Here is a 19,489-nt window from a genome sequence, read left to right on the forward strand (position 1 = left end):
AAGTTATAAAAAACAATAACTTTTTATTTTTTTAATGTATTTATTTATTTTGTAGCAGGGCAAGTAGACATTTGAACCCCTGGCCCAACAGTTATCCTTGAAAAACCCCAAATACTCATGTGTTTGAAAATGTAAAATTTAAAAGTCCTGGAATTGTATTATAGTATCTGACATTATAGTAAAAACAATTTTTTACATAGTATCTGATATAAAGATGGGCTTTTTTGTATTCTACAGGTAAATATCTGGCAGACAACTGACCCAGTCACAGTGATGTAGGATGGACTGTGAATGGGATGTTAGGATGCTCTTTTGGCACTACAAAGACATTTGAAAAATGTTTTTATTGAAATACAGCACTCAAAATCTCACCTATAATGTCTGGTGTAGAATATCATCAGTGTGTTCTGTGGGTGTGTGTATGTGAATATTAGTAAATATTTTGTGTATATATGATAAAACTTCAGGACAAATGCAATACATAGACTTATTTCGCTGGGTTCTTGCAGAAGGCAAAGTTTCCTTTTTTATTATTGCACATTCTCTCTCTGCCCTAAACCAAACACACCTAGTGGCATTACAATTTAATTATACCAGGGTTCACATATGGAATAAATCTGTCAGAAGTGTTTGATTTTCTTTTAATTATGTTGACAGATAATAAACAATACGATTTAACTAACATGGTGTCTCTCCCAAACAGTGCTACAGATTGTGAGATTCAGTTTTTTAACATTAGTTATTGCATTAGGTATCCCAAACTAACAACAAACAATATTGTTACAGCCTTTTCCAATCTAGGTTAATGTTACCGTACACTATTGTTTAAAGTCAGTAAGTTTTTTCTTCTTTTTTTTTTTAAGGAATTTATTCAGCAAGGATTGTAACATTAAAGACATTTATAATGTCTTTACCTATTATTGGTTTATGATGCATAAAACCAATGTTAGAGAATTAACCCTTATTGTAAAGTCTTACCATGCTACAATTAAAGACCAGTTAGAAATGATGAGAGAGATATACGGAGACAAGCTTCCACAGAATATTGTCCTCTGTATAATCTCAAATGCCACTGGCATCAGTGTTAATGTTGATTTGATGTTATTGGTGAATGCATGTTAGAGTGCATCACTTCTGTATAGTTGGCCCATAAGCCCTTTGTTAAAGTAAGTGCTTAAACATGGATGTAATTGACATTGAAAATTCATGCAAAAAGTGATACCTACCTTTTTATTTTTTTAAATCATTTATTTATGTAGACATTTTATGGAAATAAAACTTAATTTTTGTCAGGGGTACAGATTTCCTTAAATCAAAGTAAAATTGAGGAATTGGTCAAATATTGGTGAAATATAAACAGTTCCGTTTCAGTCACGTTCAACATTACTTCAGAAAGAGACTGACGAATGGGTTCTCACCCGAGAGCCCAATAACCTTTGAGTGGTAACAAAAGGAGCCAATGGTAAACAGTGTACCTTGGTCTGCTGGATTTGCATCGCGAGCTCCGCTGTGATGGTATGTAAAGAGCAGCGCCAGCAACTAGCATTCAAGCTTTTTCTTCGGGGCCGAGCACATCTCCTGCTGGTTTCACCGGAGTGCTAACAAAGCGAGTCAGCTGGTGTCGGTGTGACGGCATGATTCAGTGGTTCGTCAAGAGTTTCCTGCCTTCAGCTCTGCCACTGAAAGAGCTTCTAAAAGAGTTTTGGGTTGTGTTTGCGTCTTTTTAAAGATGTTATTACTAGGGATGTCCAGAAAAGGTCACATGATCGGAAATTTCAAGTCATCTCCAGCAGGTGATAAATAAAGTTTATGAACAAAGCAGTGCTGATAGACATATAATTTATTACAGTATATAAACTATTATGCCTTATTATGTGATAAACAATGTTTGTAGTATATAAACAAATCATTATTATTTGTTATCGCCCAGCAGTTATAGATTTCTAAACAAATTAAAATGGATCTGTTTTTACGCTATTCTTTATTTTTTTTTATATATTATAGAAGTATCGGATCGGGACTCTATATCGGTAGATACTCAAAATCAAATGACATGGACTCGGACTTGAGGGCAAAAAAAACCTGATCGGGACATCCGTAGCTATTACACCCATGCGTTTCTGGGTGTGGTCAACATATGGCTCCTCGTGACAGCCACGATCACTGTGTGAAGTTTCTTTAGACCATCAAGCATATTCTGCCTCACTTTGCATCGCGAGCTCCACTGTGATGGTATGTAAAGAGCAGCGCAAGCAACTAGCATTCAAGCTTTTTCTTCGGGGCCGAGCACATCTCCTGCTCTGTCATTGAAACTTCCACCCTGCCGGCTGGGTACCTCAGAGATTCATGTGTATCATCACCACACGGTTGATACCTGTCTTTGTAAGTCCTCCTACAAGCAGGCAGCCTGCTAGCTTACGTCCAGCTGGATATGCTACCCAGTGCATTCTGTGTCAGGTATAGGCCCTCACTCGTGCTGGCCTCAAGACAGGGTGCTATCACTCACATGGGTCACTGGAAGATAGCCATGTGGTGTTTTGTAAGGGACCCCATTCGTCAGTCTTTTTCTGACATAACATTGAACATGACCGACTGAAAGGGAACGTCTAGGTTACATATGTAACCCTCGTTCCCTGAAGGAGGGAACTGAGACGTTATGTCGCCTTGCCACATCTCTGTTCCACTGATTGGCTGGTCACTTGGCTCGGCTCCTCAGCGAAGACTTGAATGCGAGTTGCTTGCGCTGCTCCTTATATACCCACAAAGCGGGGTGGAGCTCGTGATGCAAATCCCACAGACCAAGGTACACTTTGTACTATTGGCTGGTTTTGTTACCACTCAAAGGTGATTGGGTTCTCGGGCGAGTCACCATTTATCAGTCTCTTTCTGAGGAACGAGCGTTACATGCGTAACCTAGACATTTCCTTGGTTTTCCACAATGTGGACTTTATTTTCCCAAATCATTGTACTGTAGCAATATTTAAAGATAATGTGTAAAAATTTAAAATAGGAATTATTATACGTGTATCCAAATGGATATAGTTTATATGTCTTTCCTGTGAAGTCATTGTCAGCATTTAAAGTTCATGATAGCACTTTATTTTAATTTATACATTTATTAAAATTCATAGAATTTATTTTATGCCTATTCTGTGGTTTGTAATGGATAATTAACTTTTTTTATTGTTGAAAACAGGAAAGAAACAGCATCGTTGTGCAACACTGACTAATACAGAAGAACATTTATCACATCTTTTCATTAATCACTTCCTTGTATTGTATTATGTTCAAAGTAAGGAAACATCTTTATTCTCAATGCTTTTTGTTTGCTGAGCTATATAGACTTTGTCACAAGACCTTTATGGGAAAATTGAGAGAGTATCCATCCATCCAAGTGTGTAGAAACTTCCAGTATCTAAATAATATATCTAGTTATAGATATAATTTAGGAATACACATGACATTCCTGGATAATTTTCTGTATTGTGTTCGGCTAACCTGGTTTTAGTTATGTCACATTACTTCTGCCATTCATTAAGTGTACTTTATTTTGGTGGTTTGGGAGCCTTACCTTACCTTAAAAGTGGAGGGATGGAAAGACAGCTGCTGTTGTGGATGGTTTATTCCAGTTGAAACATGTCTCCATCTCTTATTTTATATACATAAAAATGTATTTATTGCTTTTTATCCCACAGATGTTGTGGTATTGTGTTTGTCAGCTAACTTGCATCTTGTTCATACATCGTTCAGAAAATGGAATATGCAAACATAGAACAACCTCTCCCCAGATTTTAAGATAATATAGAGACCGAAAATGCTAAATATGTCAGAAATGAAAATAATGTAATGTCTTGAAAAATAAATTTAAGAAATACATGTTTAACATTCTTGGCTACTTGTTGAGGTTATTGTCACCAAACACAATATACACACTTAAATCCTTTATTATTATTATTATTATTATTGCAGGGATAAAATTAGCAATATTAAATATTATTTGTTCTTTTTTCAAAAACATTTTATATATCATTTATAATGTTTAGATATTTGCACTGTAAAACAAAATGCAGAGGAAGAACATCAGTTTAATGCAGTGTGAGTATAAGGTGCAGAAGTTATTTTCATGATCTAGTTGAGCTATTTATTTGTTTGTTTTGTGGGTGACCTTCATCAGGCATGTATACTATCAAAAACAAAACATGTTTACATTAATTCTCCCAACCAATGAATTTTATCGACACTACATGTAGATCAATCACCAACTCATACGTCATAAATAACAAGGGGCTCAAATATCCAATAGAAAACACTAAATGCAAAAAAAAAAAGTGTAATTTTTCTTTTCATATTTTCGACAGTTTTATTGAACTATCTTTTCTTTGCTTTAGGTGCTTAAATAGTCTTACATTTAAATCTGCCCTTTTTAATATAACTAAGCAAAGTCAGCATGCTATAATTAACATTTCAAAACTGAACTGTTGCCATGGTCGCCTCAGAATTCGTACAGTATTCATGTTGGAAGGAGACCCCACTCAAAGAGAAAATGAAATCCTCTGTTGTCAAAGCAATGTTTGGCAATTTGAGCATTTCCGGTTTGCTGCCATGAAGTTATGTACATGCGTTTGGGTTTAAATTAAGATCTATTTTAGCAAAAGAAACTAGTTTTTAATAGACTTCTAAATTATTAGTACTTTACCAATGCAAATGTAAATTATTTTTTTATGTCCTTCAGGTTTTCGTAGAATAACATTTACAGTTTAGTCGATATTCTACAATAAAATGTCTGATTTAGCAAAAGAGAAAGCAGCACATCTGCTGAGGAAGCATGGAAGCTTGTCTTCTCTGGGCAGTCATGAAATCAGAGCTAAAGAAATCTTTGCCAAAACTAAGGAGTGAGTTACTGTCATTCCATAACACCCACCAACTCGTGTAACAAAATAATAATGTTGAAAGGTGTCTATATAAAAGTATAGATGATGTAGGCAAGGCAAGGCTAGTTTTTTTATATAGCACATTTCGTACACAATAGTAATTCAAAGTGCTTAACATAAAGTAAAATAGTCATGAAGAAGAATAACACAAATATAAAAACAAGCAATTTTAAAACTTTGGAAATGATTTAAAAAAAGACTTATTTAAAATGAATTTAAAACAGTTAAAAATAGAAAATTATTTTACATAAAATACAGTGAATACGTAAAATACAGTGCAATCGGTTTGGACATTGCACAATGCTCATTCAATAAATGCACAGCTAAACAGGTGGGGTTTTGAGTCTAGACTTGAATGTGACTAGTGTTTTAGCACATCTGATATCTTCTGGAAGCTGATTCCAGCTGCAGGCGGCATAGTAACCAAAGGCGGTCTCCCCTTGTTTTGTGTGAACCTTTGGTATTTCTGACTTAATCCTAATGATCTTAGTGCTCTGTTAGGTTTATATTCAGTGAACATATCTGCTATATATCTTGGTCCTAGGTCATTGAGTGATTTATAGATGAGTAAAATACTTTAAAATCAATCTTAAATGTAAATGGAAGCCAGTGTAAGGACCTGAGGACTGGTGCTCAGATTTTGTGGTTCTAGTCAGAATCCTGGCAGCAGTGGTCTGGATGAGCTGCAGCTGTCTAATGGTCTTCTTGTGAAGGCTGGTGAAGAGCCCATTACAATATTCCACCCTGCTGGTAATAAAGGCATTAACAAGCTTCTCCAAGTCTTGACTGGAAACAAAACATCTAATTTTTGCAATGTTTTTTAGATGATAGTATGCTGATTTAGTTACTGCTTTGACATGACTACTGAAACTAAGGTCTGTCTCCAGAATAACACCAATATTCCTGACTTGATTTTTAGTTGTCTGACTAAGTCAAGGTATGCATTCACCTTGAAGACTTCATCTTTGTTTCCAAATGCAAAAACTTCAGTTTTTTACTTGTTTAAATGAAGAAAGTTATGGTACATCCAACTATTAATTTCACTAATAAATTGGCAGAGGGAGTCAATGGGGCTGTAGTCATTTGGAGAAAAGGCTAGGTAAATCTGGGTATCATCAGCATAGCTGTGATAGGCAATTTGGTTCTTTCAAATTATTTGACTTAGTGGGAGCATATACAGGCTAAACAAGAGCGGTGCAAGAATTGACCCTTGTGGGACTCCGCATGTCATGGACGTCCACTTAAACTTATGCTCTCCTAGACTTACATAATAGCCTCTCCCTTCTAAGTATGACCTGATTCATTTGAGTACCATCCCTGAAAGCCGGACCCAGTTTTCCAGATGAAGGATCATTTGTGTTTGTGTGTAGCTCTATCATTACAGTGTCCTACATGGAGGAGCCAGGACATCATGATGATATTCCACGGCCAGCAGTGCAAATGGAGAACACCTATTAGCTCAGTGATATCTTCCCCTTCGCTGCTATAGAGATGCTAACCTCACCAAATAACCCATTAGTTAAGATCCAGCAACATGATTTTACACATAAGAAACTGGCATCATATACGTATGTACACTTCATTTAAAAGTCCTAATTGTAAATGTGTTAACACTGTATATTGGATAGATTAAGATTTGCTGTTGTTGTTTTTAGCACAGATTATTTTACACTTTCTGCATTTCGTTAAGAAATATTCTTAATTTTCTTTTTTTTTCTGTTCTCTAATCAAAATGTTGCAAGAAAAAAATAATTCACTAGAAATATAACAAAACTTTTTTGTTTTAATTAATTATTATATTTATAGAATTTTACGGTGTGATCAATTTCACTTTTTCCATTCATCATACACAATTATACAATTGCTTTTAAGTAAAACATCAAACTATTATTTTGCTTAATTATTATAAAACATCAAACTATTATTTTGTCAATTTTTACAAGTATAAAAATTAGTGGTGGGCATAGATATTTTTTTTAATCTAGATTAAACTCACTGTGATCTTGAAATGAATCTAGATTAATCTAGATTAAAATGGCTAATTCGAATTCTGCCAAAGGCATTCAGAATATGTGTTACCCAAATAAAATTGACAAACAGTAAGTCTTTGAGAAGGGGTTTATCAAGCTAGGTTGAAAAGCTAGTGCTTGAAAAAGCTGTAAACTAATTCCACATTGCACAAGTTGCAAACAACCTTACACCTGTTTCACACCAATGTTTAAGTTTTTTTCAAGTTTGTAGGTGTCAAGGTACAGAAACCAAATAATTAAATGTTAAATAGCACTGGATAGTCTTCAATGTAAAAATGAAATATACAATCAAACCTAGATTTATTCAGACACCAACATTTCTCACATTATTACATTTATTTTAATCAAAAATTATACCTGGTGTTTGAATAATTTTTGGTTTGACTGTTAAAACTACAAACTAATTCAGTCAAGAGCAGTGAGTGATTTTCTTTCATTTTCTTGGATTAACATTACAGCAGCCAGTAGCTAAATTAGGCGCGGTCACTTTAAGAGACGATGAACGCATCCAATATAACAAACATTAAATTTTTTTCCCTCAACTGTTTAGTTTCACTTAAGAAATAACTGACAGGTTTTTCGAGCATCATTTCCAATGTGGATATTTTGACATATTTCTTATGTATTTGTCGGCACTAGAGCAAAAATAAGAAAATTCGATATTCAAGTGTTTTGAGACGCTTTCTCTTCGCACAAGAGAGCTCGGTTCAGTGTCGCGGTCCGTGATACGCGTCTATCTCTCTCTCTCGTGCGCACTGCACCGAACACCAGTAACCCGCTACTGAGTTCAGCTTTTCCGCGTCTTGTGTTTGGATGCTTTAATGTTTAAATCGACAAGAGGTAAGGCGTAAAAACATGTGAAAAAGATAAGCTTTCATGATGATGCGCAGCAGTGGCCCGTCGTCAACTGTCCTGAGAATCTTTTTAGGGCCGGCTTTGCTGACAGGCGACACAGGCGGCTGCCTGTGGGGGGGGGGGTTGTGTTATTGGGCTCTCTTCCCTTGGGCACCAAATAACCTAGAGCCGGCCCTGCCAGTCGGTTATATAAAATATCAAGGTTAAAGTCATCATAGCTCGTCTAGACCCAGCTCCCAACCCAACTTTGAGAATAGATTAACAGCGATATTTTTTTAATCGCCCGATAAGAGTCTCGCGTTAACGCAGCATGTTAACGCCGATAACGGCCCACCACTAATAAAAATATTAAAAAACTATTATAAATAAACAAATATTGTTATACTTCAAAGACCAAAAATTTAACATTTGCTGCATCTTTTAGCTTCAGTCATCTAAAAAAAAAAAAGCTAAGTATTCTAAAAAAAATTCACCCAGTTGTGTGACTGATGTGCCTATTGTCCCTGACAGGGAACAGAGATGCTGAGGATCCCAAGTCAAGTAAAAATCCTGCATAGAGAGGCTCTGTGAAAGTGCAGTGAAATGTGTGTAAGTGTGTGAGTGTGTCAGAGACACTGTAGAAGGACAGAACGCCACCCAGCAAGTCTACAAACAGGCCAACTCTAGTAGAGGGAGGTGAAGGGGCTGGTACATCGTGTCTCTTATTATTATGACAGGCAGTAAATCTGTTATCAGAGTTGAACAGAATCCAAGATTTTTCATTGAGTCCAAACCGACATTCTCTTCCTCCTTTCCTGCTGATTCCTTTATACGACACTGCTATAACAGCCTGTCCGCTCCATTCAGCCTCCCAGTAACATCGTCCAGACAGACTCTCTTTGCTCAGAACCTGCTCGAAGTTCTCAAATCTCTCCAGATGATCAGGATACAATTGCTTCTCTTTCACATATGTCACTTTTGTGTAGCCCTCAGACAGGATGAGCTGAGTGTGTGCTGTGTTTGGATCCAATGTGATATCACATGAATCTGCATATAAGAAGGTATAAGGGAACATTATAATTACAAATATTTAAAGCAAGTGTGACAAAAGTTTTGTTTCTGAGTGAGAACCTACATTTCCGTAGGCCAGGTGTGATTCTGATCTGATCTCCATGTTCCAAACTATAAAGACATAAAACATAAATTATATTTAAATTTATACTAAAGTGAACTCATCTGAACCAAAGTGAATTTGATTACTATTGTTAATTATTTGTGATATACTTTATATAGGCCTCTTTATGCCTTTTTACTCTTTCCCAGCCTCTGTTCTGTTGTAGTATTTGTATTAAATTTATGTTTGTATATTAATGCTTTGGGACAGATTTCCTAACAGCTTGCACCAGTACAATACCTCTAATGGTGTTAAAAACTCCTGTCAGGATTTCCTAAAGACATGAAGTGAAAAAATTGCAATGAAAAGGTATTGACCTTATGAGGCTTATAAGGCTGACCTTATTGTATTTGTAGAATTTATCCTTTCAGACAAAAAATATTTAAATTAATTAAGCAACAAAATTCACTAAGATTTGTGTTAGTCTATTTGCTATCTTGGTGCTATTATGTAATACCCCCCAAAAAACATAATCCCATTTTGCTCTTGATGTGTCTGTGATGTTTCTCATTTGTGCTGCTCTTGGTAGATTGCATTGGTCATAATGGGAAATTATCTGGCTGCATTTGTGTTCTTTATTTCACACATTGTCTGTAAATCACCCAAATAACTATTTTCTGTACTTTAATGGGATTGTGATAATTTGCAGTTTACTAAACCTGGCCCTTTGAGTCTTAAAAGTGAAACAAACATTTTATGCTGTTAATTTTATAGCAACAACAGGTACTTGAGTTTCTCCAACTTGATGTTTGGATTCTGCATTAGATCTGATAGCAACTTCACTCCTGAATCTCCTGGGTGATTATAGCTCAGATCCAGCTCTCTTAGGTATGAGGGATTTGAACTCAGAGCTGATGTCAGGTATGAGCAGCCTTCCTCTGTCACCATACAGCCAGACAATCTAGAGGAAGGAATCACATCGATTCAGATTAGTGTGAAACACCCAGAAAAATAGTTGAGACATTATTCAAAATATATTGGGTGTTCCACAGAAGAAAGTAAGTTTTTAAACTATTTAAGGGTGAGTAAATGATATTAATAAAATACAGAATATTGATTTTTGAGTGAACTGTCCCTTTAACTAGACACCTGAGTGTTTCTAGTGGACAGTTAGGATTCTTCAGTCCATCACAGAGTAGCTTCACTCCTGAATCCTGCAGGTCATTGTTACTCATGTCCAGTTCTCTCAGGGGACAGTCAGCTGATTGCAGAGCTGAAGCTATAGATTCACAGCACTGATCAATGAGATCACAGCCAGAAAACCTAAAACAAAAGGATGCATAAAAAATGCACACTTTTTAAAGGTCCCATGACATGAAAATTTCACTTTATGAGGTTTTTTAACATTAATATGAGTTTCCCTAGAGTGTTTATGGTCCCCCAGTGGCTAGAAATTTAGATAGGTGTAAACCAAGTGTCCTGATCTACCTTTGAGAAAATGAGAGCTCAGACGGGCCGATCTGGAATCTTCTCCTTATGTCATCATAAGGGGAAAGGTTACCTCCCCTTTCTCTGCTTTGCCCGTCCAAACATTTACAAATAATTCAGTCGCAATGTAAGCACTGGCATTACAAACAGACTTTTACGACATGGATTCAACATCACCGCCACAAACAGTGAGTAAAAGTGTTCATTAATCCGCAATCTGTGATCAGTGATTTCTTTCTAAATCGTTTAATACTGTTTTTGCATCAGTGAATCAAGCCAGTGACTAAATGATCAACTTGGATGTTGTTTCTCTTAGTAGCATGAAACAAATATGTTATTTAAATTGTGATTACACTACAGAAAGCGATCAAAGAACGCTTGCTTTATTTTGTTCAGAGCTGTCAATCACACATTACGAGTATATCTACACACTTGCCCAAACTGCCTCTATAATGAATGAGATCTAAAAAAATAATGCTATAATCAACACTCCTATGATTCGTTAATGTCGACTGCTGTAATAGTAAAAAATAAATTTTGAGAGGGGTTACACATGTAATGTGCATTTCGAATGCCAAGATGTCAGCCAATCACAACAGTTGACGTTTACACAGTCTCACAGCAGTCTCACAGCAGACACGGCCCTTCAAACAGAGCAATCAAGCCAGAGGATTAAAATCAGGATATAAAAATGCCTTTTATTTAAACTTTTTAATTGTAAAAATCATACTAACAATATAAGTGCACCTCAGGAAACATTAAAAAAGCATTTAAAAAAGGATCCATGTCATGGGACCTTTAAAATAATTTAAGTTTAATTTAATATGTCAACATGTTTAACATTATTTCTGCTGAAGTCTTCTGCATGTCACCAGAGAACACCCTCACCTCACCCTTGCTGACTTTTTTATTTTATAGCCCAAAGACATTTAACCCCACATCACTGTTTGCATAAATAACATTTACTTGTGGCCAGAGGAGGGATAGGTTGAGTGTGAAAGGAATGTGTTACAGCAAATCAGGCAGCTCACCCACCCTTTCAGTTGTCTCAAATAAAGCCCATGTACACTATTTGTCCCTATACCACTTTATCTTTGTTCCTAGTTCAACTATATGGAGAACAAGGAGTACCATTTAAAATGATCAATTCATTAAAATTAAAATCAATAAATTAATCCAACTGATAAATAGACATATTTGTCCAATGTAATTTTTTATGTATTTGTCAATTTTTAAAAATGACAATTATTTATAGTACACTTCTAAAATAATAAACAGATAACTGAATACTTCATTTTATAAAAAATAAAATGAATTGTGTAATATTACAACTTAAGACTTACAGAGCTTTTCTGCAGTTCCTCATAGCTGGTATAAGTCTCTTTCTACCTTCCTCTGATGTGTTGTATTTCTTAAGATCCAGCTCATCCATCACCTCGTCTGACATCTGAAGCATATAGGCTATTGCTGAGCAGTGTCCAGGATAGAGTTTCTTCTCTGAGTGTTTCGCTGAGGTCAGAAACTCCTGGATCTCTCTGTAAAGAGTCTGATCTTTGACTTCCAGCAGACAGAGGAACAGGCAGATGGATCTATCTGCTGACAGATGAGGATCCTTTTTGATTTTCTGTTTAATGTACTTTGTGATTTCTTTTATGCTCTCAGAGCTGCTCTCAGTGTGAGCCAAAAGACCATATAAAAGTCCTTGATTGGACTCCAGTGAGATGCCCAAAAGGAATCGAAGGAAAAGATCAAATTGCCCATTCTGACTTTCTAAAGCTTTGTCTACTACCCCTTTAAACAAGCGATGCAGTGCGGTAAAACAACTCAGCACCTCCATAGTCACATTCACATAGTAGTAAAATACATTAAATGCAGCAAGAAACTCTTGAAAACTTAGATGTATAAAGCAGTAGACTTTTCTCGCATTAACAACAGCTTCCTCCCTGAAAATTTCAGTGCAAATCCCAGAATACACTGAGGCATCAGTGTCATTTATGCTGCACTCTTTCAGATCCTCCTCATAGAACATGATATTGCCCTTCATCAGCTGCTTGTAAGCCAGTTCAGCAAGTTTCAAGATGAATTTTTTGTTGGACTGCAGGGTTTTTGGATCTGACCCATTATACTTTTGGTTCTTAACATTTATCTGAATGATCAGGAAGTGTATGTACATTTCTGTCAGAGTTTGAGGGATTTCTGCACTGTCATCTTGTTTCAAGAGGTTCTGAAGCACAGTGGCTGAGATCCAGCAGAAGACTGGTATGTGACACATAATGTGAAGGCTTCTCGTTTTTCTAATGTGTGAAATGATTCTACTGGCTTGATGCTCATCACTAATTCTCTTCCTGAAATATTGTTCCTTCTGAGAGTCATTGAATCCCTGAATTTCAGTCACACGGTTGATGTATTTTGAGGGGATCTGGCTGGCTGCTGCTGGTCTAGAGGTGATCCAGATGAGAGCAGTGGGAAGTAGCTCTCCTTTCATGAGGTTTGACATCAGCACACCCACCAGTGAAAACTCATGCACATCAGAAACTGTGTCAGTGTCTAAAAAGAGCGAAATTCTGCTTTCATCCAAACCATCAAAGATGAACACCACTTTACTCTCAGCATAAGTCTTTGAGTCCAGATTTTGAAGCTCAGGGTAGAAGGTCAGAAGAAGTTTGTGAAGACTATACCGCTGCTCTTTTACCAAGTTAATCTCTCGAAATGGAAGCACAAACATGAAATCTACATCCTGATTGGCTTTTCCCTCGGCCCAATCCAGAATGAACTTCTGCACAGAGACTGTTTTTCCAATTCCAGCAATGCCTTTAGTGAGAACAGTCTTTATTTTTGCTTGTTTAATTGAAGCGTCAAATATGTGATTGCAGTAGATTGGGGTGTCTTGTGAGTTTTGTGTTCTGGGTGTTTTCTCCATGTGTAAAACCTCATGTTCTTCATTCACCCCTTCATATTCTCCCTCTATTATGTACAGATGTGTATAAATCATGTTCAGTAGAGTTTCATTCTCTTGTATTTTGAGTCCCTCAAATACGTGCTCATACTTTTTCCTCATGCCAGTTTTGTGAATCTCTTTAACTCTTTGTAGAACATCATCCACTGGTTGGTGACAATTCTGTTGCAAGTCTTTATTTACCTCAACTCTGTGTGAATGTAGAAAACATCTAAGTGTATTATATGACCTGTCTGATCACAGAAAGAATGCTAATGCAAAGCTCATAGGGACTAAATCTTTCAGAATTTGCATACAAACATCACATTTGGACTGATTCTATTCTTTTCCATACAATAAAAAAATTGGGACATGTGCTGTGGACTACATGCACATCTACTTAATACAGATTGTGTCCCTGAAAATATCTAGATTATAACTGGAAACTATTGAGGTATACTATTGGAAAACAGGTGCATCACAAATCTCAGTGCAAGGAATCCATTAAGCTCAAATTTGGATTTTCATCACACTGAGCAAAAAGGTATCGAAAGAATTGCAATACAGCTTATACAGAGTATTATCATGGTATTTTTACACATTTTTTATAATTTTTGTGCTCATGAGTGGCCAACCCATTTACTTTAATTGAATGGAAAAGAGGAGCAGAAACATTCTACAACATTTCCTTTTGAGTCATATGAAACGAAGGTGAAAGTTCTTCTGGATTGACATGATAAGGGTAAGTTAACGATGACAGGTTCTTTTTTTTTGTTGTTGAACCACTTTTAAATGACTCACTTGTCATATATTTTGCACCCGTTTTGTATTACATAATTCTCATTTACCTGAAGTCACTCTTTTATTACTGTATAACTGAATGGAATTGCTACTCTTCAAGGACACACAGCTGGGCTCTGGGGATGCGGTTGTGTGGACCTCATGTCTGATTAAATGAAAATTATTATAATGAATGTTAAATGTTAAAGACGATGAAATTGAAGTATTTATTTTCTAAATTATTCGATTTCAGTGTTTTGTCTTACCTGGGGTCAGAGGTCATTGCAGGTGGGTAATCCATGGATTTATTACTCACTGACATACAAATGGAGTTCGGAGATTTTTTCGGGATCTTGTGATGGATAGCACCATCCTCATCTCTCCCCTCATACGCACTCATTTTGAGGCAATATCTCACTTTTCAAAGAGGCTAAGATATGTAGTAAGAAAAAAAGATGGTTTAATTGCATTGAAACCATTTATTTGACAATTTCCTTAACAAAATTTGTTTTCAGAAATTGTTTTTGAAGAACAAAAATGGCTAAATATTGCTAAACATGGCTATACAGATAAAAACAGTGCAATGAAATGTATCACAGTCAAAATTATTAACAAATTATTACATTAGACAAAAAAGTCGATTTGATTATGTCATTCCTACACTATTAGACACTTTTGTTTTATACTATTGAATTGCCTGATTAATTATTCCTTATATATATATATATATATATATATATATATATATATATATATATATATATATGCTGCCATGTTTAGTTTTTATCAGCTTCAGTCGTAAAATGTAATAGAATTTTCACAATAAAAAATATTATAAAAATGTAACTGACATAATATCTAAAACAAATTAACACTTATTTTACAGTTGATTTGGTATATTGCATTGTACAGAACATACATGCATGAATTGTATCACACATTAACTGTACATATTATAAATAATACAGCCATTAACAGACTAATACATTTTTTTTTAAAGATACACAACACAAGAAGTGTGGCCTCAAAATCATAATAGAACCAAAGTGTATTTGCAAAAATTAAATTATAGCTTATAAATAAACAGTCTGAATATATGACAGATATATACAAATTACTGCACCATAGTATACATTAGAACATTGTATGTGTACTATGGTACAGTAATTTGTATATATTACCATTCACACAGCTATTCAATCAGCCTCCCATTTATTTGGTTTAATAAAATTATGTACTCTGTGCACATTTTTTTAAGGAAACGCAATATGTTTTTATTTCAGTGCATTTCATTAATTTGACCTAACTCAAAATGCAGCTCTCCTCTTCTATCCAGAGATAATAGTCCCTTTTGTCTGTATTTAATCATGATACATTTGGCAGTGCTATCTGGATTAATAAAGCGGTAGCCTGTGTCAAGCCCCTCATCAACAAATGATCTCACAAGTACCACTGCCCCATATTCTGTAAGAACTGAATGGTTAATTCTTCTTGATAGTGTTGTGCTTGCCTTTGATTGAAATCTAGAATGAATTCTGGTGAACATTAATGCCATTCTCTCGAAGAAGATGTGCCTCTCTGGGTGTTGGTGGTCTTGTAATTGGTGTACCAAGAAAGATTACATTAGTTTTAGTCACACAGTTTTTGGCAGCTTGTGCCCACGTAACATCCTGTGTGATTGTGGGTACTGTGTTTTTCATCTAGAATTTAACATTATGAAGGTATTTTTGTTTCTAATTAAATTGAAATATCTGAACTGTGACTTCTACAGAAGCATACGATCATTACAACAACTTCGGAGATAATGGTATGTCTGTTTTAAAAGATATTAATTAATTAACTTGAACTTTCTTTACGAATAAGGTGGATCGGATTGTAGCTTTTAACACTCTGTGACATGTAGAGGCCGAAAGTTGCACAAAACTTTAATGCAGCGACCATGCATTATTAATGTTATAATCGTTTTAATCCTGCAACTTGAGTCTGATGATATTGATTTCTGCTCAAAGATCATGCCTATGTTAAACTGGATTAATTGTGTATAATTTACCTATACATTTGACACTTTTGTTTCATAAAGTGTTTAACATAACATGCCATGGGCTATATGTTTACTGAAGAACTTACCGAGAAGATCTGCCGCTCGTTGATCTTACCTTATCATCTTCGTAGCTGCCATGTTGTTTGTTTTTTTCGTGTTTGACAAGCGGAAGAAGTGCTCGCACCGCCAGGAAGCATAGAGGCGTGACTTCACTTCTGAAGGTTAAACCACTGACTGACAGTAATAGGCTTTTTTGTTTCTTTAAGGATTGGGTAATATGAAATTATTGTGAATCTCAAGATAACATTTTCAGGAATTAAAAAATATATTTATTGCTGTTTCCCAACTAAAAAGGACTCAAATAAACCATGTTTACGTTTTTGATCAAAATGCTTTTATTCTTAATTTTACACTTGGTAGGCTATCTCCTGATATTGGATATATTACATAAAAATACAATATTGGGTAGACAAATTTGTACCTGCTTCTAGATTTAAACTTTTTTATCAACATTTTTAAAAACATTAGTTCAGGTTTGTAACCATTTAACTTCATAAACATTGTTAAAACTATGTTTTGGGGCACATATAAGCCAAGTATACATATAGTATTATATGCATATCCTCAAACAATTCCCAATGTATATTTCAGACAGCAAAAGGTAGACCTAGGGTTCGGACCAACAAAAGTTTTTTTGTTTTTTTTTAAGGTGTTCTCTATTAAGGAACTGTTCCCTTAATAGTGCCTCTAAAACAGACAACATTCCTTTCTATTGAGTATTAGTCCTCTTTAAATGTTGCCTCATTTTAATTTATTAATTAATTTATTTTTGCATTTGAATAATTTATTGGAAAACAATTTTTCAAATGTTCATTTTAAAACCATTTCTAAGTAAGAGTTTCTAAGTAATTCAAGTCCTCTGAATGCATTTTGCACAAACATGATGATGTTGGGAGTGTTTCTCAGCACATGCTAACAAGATCACTTTTTCTGCATCCCACTTTACAGCACGTGGAGGGCAGTGCTTCATAGGCCTCTCTTCTTACTCGATCCATTCCTGCAGAGGTCAGTGACTCCACATCAGTCTCGATTTCATAACCTGCAAAATCAAAGACATGTACTGTACATGATCTCTGTTTCCTCCACACGTCATACTTTACTAGGGGTAAGTTGGGGTGTCAATAGAGTCTCTACAGCAGGTGGCGCCCAAGAGCTTACATTGTATCAGCAAATTTCTGCTACCCCTACTATTTCTGCAATGGCTTTGTAGGACAGAAATAGCAAGAGTAGAATTAATTTAGTATTCTTTTCCAAATTCAGCCAATATTTAATTTTAAGTTTTATTTTGATTGCATTATTGCATAATTTCAGTGGATCTTGTGAGTTGATATACAAAGCTAAAACAAAATGTAGTTATGTGTTCAGAGCATGCAAAGTAACTGTAATGTAAATTAAATGTAATTCGATTCCAAAAGATTTGTAATCAGTTCTTAATTGAGTTTTATTAATGCTAGTTCTCAATTATTTTTAATGTATTCATAATAATGCTGTCAAACAATTAATCACAAATTAATTGCATCCAAAATGAAATAAATTTGTGTTTACATAATGTATATATACACTGCTAAAATAAATAAATGGAACCCTTAAGCAACACATCCTAGATCTGAATGAATGAAATATTGTTATTAAATACTTTGGAGTTACATTGTGTTGCTTAAGTGTTCCCTTTATTTATTTATTTATTTATTTTTACGCTAGTATGTGTGGTCCCTGGTAATCAAACTCATGACCTTATGTACTGCTAACGCAATGCTCTACCACCATACCATATTTTTACTCTTTATATTTATATTTGATAATAATATTATATTTATAATTTTATAATATTTTCTTAAACGCAATATTTATTACATTTCCATTTCTTAATTTTTGCATTGTTGTATTACAATATATACTTAAACTATTATATTATATTATATTATATTATATTATATTATATTATATTATATTATATTATATTATATTATATTATATCACCTACATTTTTAATATTATTTTTTATTATTTTATCCATCTATGTCTATATTATATTATATTATATTATTTCAATTAAATTTTTTATATTATGTTCTATTATAATATCTATCTATTATATTATATTATATTATATTATATTATATTATATTATATTATATTATATTTGATTAGATATCTGTAAAAGGCAGGCAACGAAAACTTAATAACATATAACAAATTTGAGACACTGTCAAAAAATGTTGTACTTGGTGTTGTTACAGTAATAACTACGAAAAATCTAATAATAAGAGTTTGTTTTCTGCTCTTACTTACATTGGGACTGATCAAGCAAAGTCAAAATATATACTGACCATTTAGGGGGTCCTCAGTTTGGCCCCGCCTCCATCTGGAACCCCCACAGGTGTAGACGACCGCCCGAAAAAACTCACGGCCACAGAGTCTTAGAGCATTCTGGGCCTGGGCCGTATCTGCCCACGTGGCCAACACCAACAGCACCGTCAGCAGCACCACCTTCATGGCTGGAAACAGAGTCAAAGCAGAGCCTTCTGCCGAGCTTATAGAAGTCTTTTGTTTTCTGACCTCGAAACGTCTTCATTTATATACCACGCGCTTCTTTTCCGTGACCTTTTAAATGAGGCAAAATGACCCACAAAGCAGAGACTTCCATTTGGGTATCAAATGGTGATCCAAATGGTGTATCAAAATACAGCTAATTTAACAAAGTGGCATAAGGTCTTTGTTTTATTTGCTACAGCAAAGTGCTCTTTAATTATGTTTTAGAGATACATGCCCATAAACCTGAATATCACAAATTTAAGCATGTCACACCAGCGTTATGTAGTGACACCAGGATAATGACAGCACTTACTTTGACCTAAAAGGCTGAGCACCATAATGAGCCGATTTATATATGGCTGGCAAACACTCTGTTGCCAAGTGTTTCCGCCCAACATCACAGTTTACGGGATAACCCTGCCATCCTGCAGTATTTGGCGCAGGCGTTCACGTTTTAGATTTAATTGCAGTCATTCCTAAAGGAAACTTCTATGAGTCATCAGATCAGAAGATACAGCCTAATCCTTTCAGTACGCGTCATTGGTTTTATGTAGCATGTCAATTAATTTGATGCGGTTGTTCGTAAAGCAGCAGCAGCAACTGAGTGACGGTGTGGCTTGCTTTTGAACGAGCGGATGTGAGAGTTGAACTCATTTTGAAGTCGGCCACTGGAATAAGGACAGTTTGGGCTCTTTGTAAAGCTATTTTAACTGAACAAGTGCGATTTTACCCCTTGATGTT

At 35.2% G+C, this 19,489-nt stretch overlaps 3 protein-coding genes and 1 long non-coding RNA gene across 4 annotated transcripts in view; 1 reads left to right on the forward strand and 3 right to left on the reverse strand.

Moving 5' to 3' along the window:
- The window catches only part of LOC113046477 (SH3-containing GRB2-like protein 3-interacting protein 1), a 36,343-nt gene extending 35,669 nt beyond the window's left edge, over positions 1-674 (forward strand). The window contains exon 25 of the mRNA XM_026207319.1: positions 238-674. Within this exon, the coding sequence (XP_026063104.1) occupies positions 238-260 (23 nt within the window). The 3' untranslated portion in view covers positions 261-674. The remainder of the gene's footprint in view (positions 1-237) is intronic.
- A 7,586-nt stretch (positions 675-8,260) lies between these two features.
- Positions 8,261-14,160, reverse strand: LOC113046064 (NLR family CARD domain-containing protein 3-like). Its single transcript, XM_026206904.1, has 5 exons — positions 11,741-14,160; positions 10,059-10,232; positions 9,697-9,870; positions 8,931-8,977; positions 8,261-8,842 (listed from the first exon to the last, which is right to left on the reverse strand). Exons 1-5 carry the CDS (start codon positions 13,453-13,455, stop codon positions 8,286-8,288), a joined length of 2,667 nt encoding a protein of 888 aa, XP_026062689.1. The 5' UTR covers positions 13,456-14,160; the 3' UTR covers positions 8,261-8,285.
- Positions 14,161-14,459: 299 nt separating this feature from the next.
- LOC113046441 (uncharacterized) lies at positions 14,460-16,307 on the reverse strand. Its single transcript, XR_003276082.1, has 2 exons — positions 16,240-16,307; positions 14,460-14,542 (listed from the first exon to the last, which is right to left on the reverse strand). It is a non-coding gene; the product is annotated as an uncharacterized LOC113046441 (long non-coding RNA).
- Positions 16,308-17,046: 739 nt separating this feature from the next.
- On the reverse strand, positions 17,047-18,746 carry insl5b (insulin-like 5b). Its single transcript, XM_026207300.1, has 2 exons — positions 18,544-18,746; positions 17,047-17,252 (listed from the first exon to the last, which is right to left on the reverse strand). The coding sequence occupies exons 1-2, from the start codon at positions 18,707-18,709 to the stop codon at positions 17,116-17,118; spliced, it is 303 nt and encodes a 100-aa protein (XP_026063085.1). The 5' UTR covers positions 18,710-18,746; the 3' UTR covers positions 17,047-17,115.
- Between the last annotated feature and the right edge of the window lie 743 nt (positions 18,747-19,489).

The sequence above is a fragment of the Carassius auratus genome, chromosome 27, assembly GCF_003368295.1.
Source record: "Carassius auratus strain Wakin chromosome 27, ASM336829v1, whole genome shotgun sequence".
In the NCBI taxonomy this organism is placed as follows: Eukaryota; Metazoa; Chordata; class Actinopteri; order Cypriniformes; family Cyprinidae; genus Carassius; species Carassius auratus.

What these genes read in the sequence shown, in the direction of transcription:
- LOC113046064 (XM_026206904.1), bottom strand. Translation starts at nt 13,455, where the DNA reads ATGAGGAAAAAGTATGAGCACGTATTTGAGGGACTCAAAATACAAGAG. An exon ending in AGGAACTGCAGAAAAGCTCT is followed by an intron (nt 10,233 to 11,740) that starts GTAAGTCTTAAG and finishes CTTTTGTTTTAG; the next exon opens with GTTTTCTGGCTGTGATCTCA. An exon ending in CACACCTGGCCTACGGAAAT is followed by an intron (nt 8,843 to 8,930) that starts GTAGGTTCTCAC and finishes TCTTATATGCAG; the next exon opens with ATTCATGTGATATCACATTG.
- insl5b (XM_026207300.1), bottom strand. Translation starts at nt 18,709, where the DNA reads ATGAAGGTGGTGCTGCTGACGGTGCTGTTGGTGTTGGCCACGTGGGCA. An exon ending in AACTGAGGACCCCCTAAATG is followed by an intron (nt 17,253 to 18,543) that starts GTCAGTATATAT and finishes TTGATTTTGCAG; the next exon opens with GTTATGAAATCGAGACTGAT.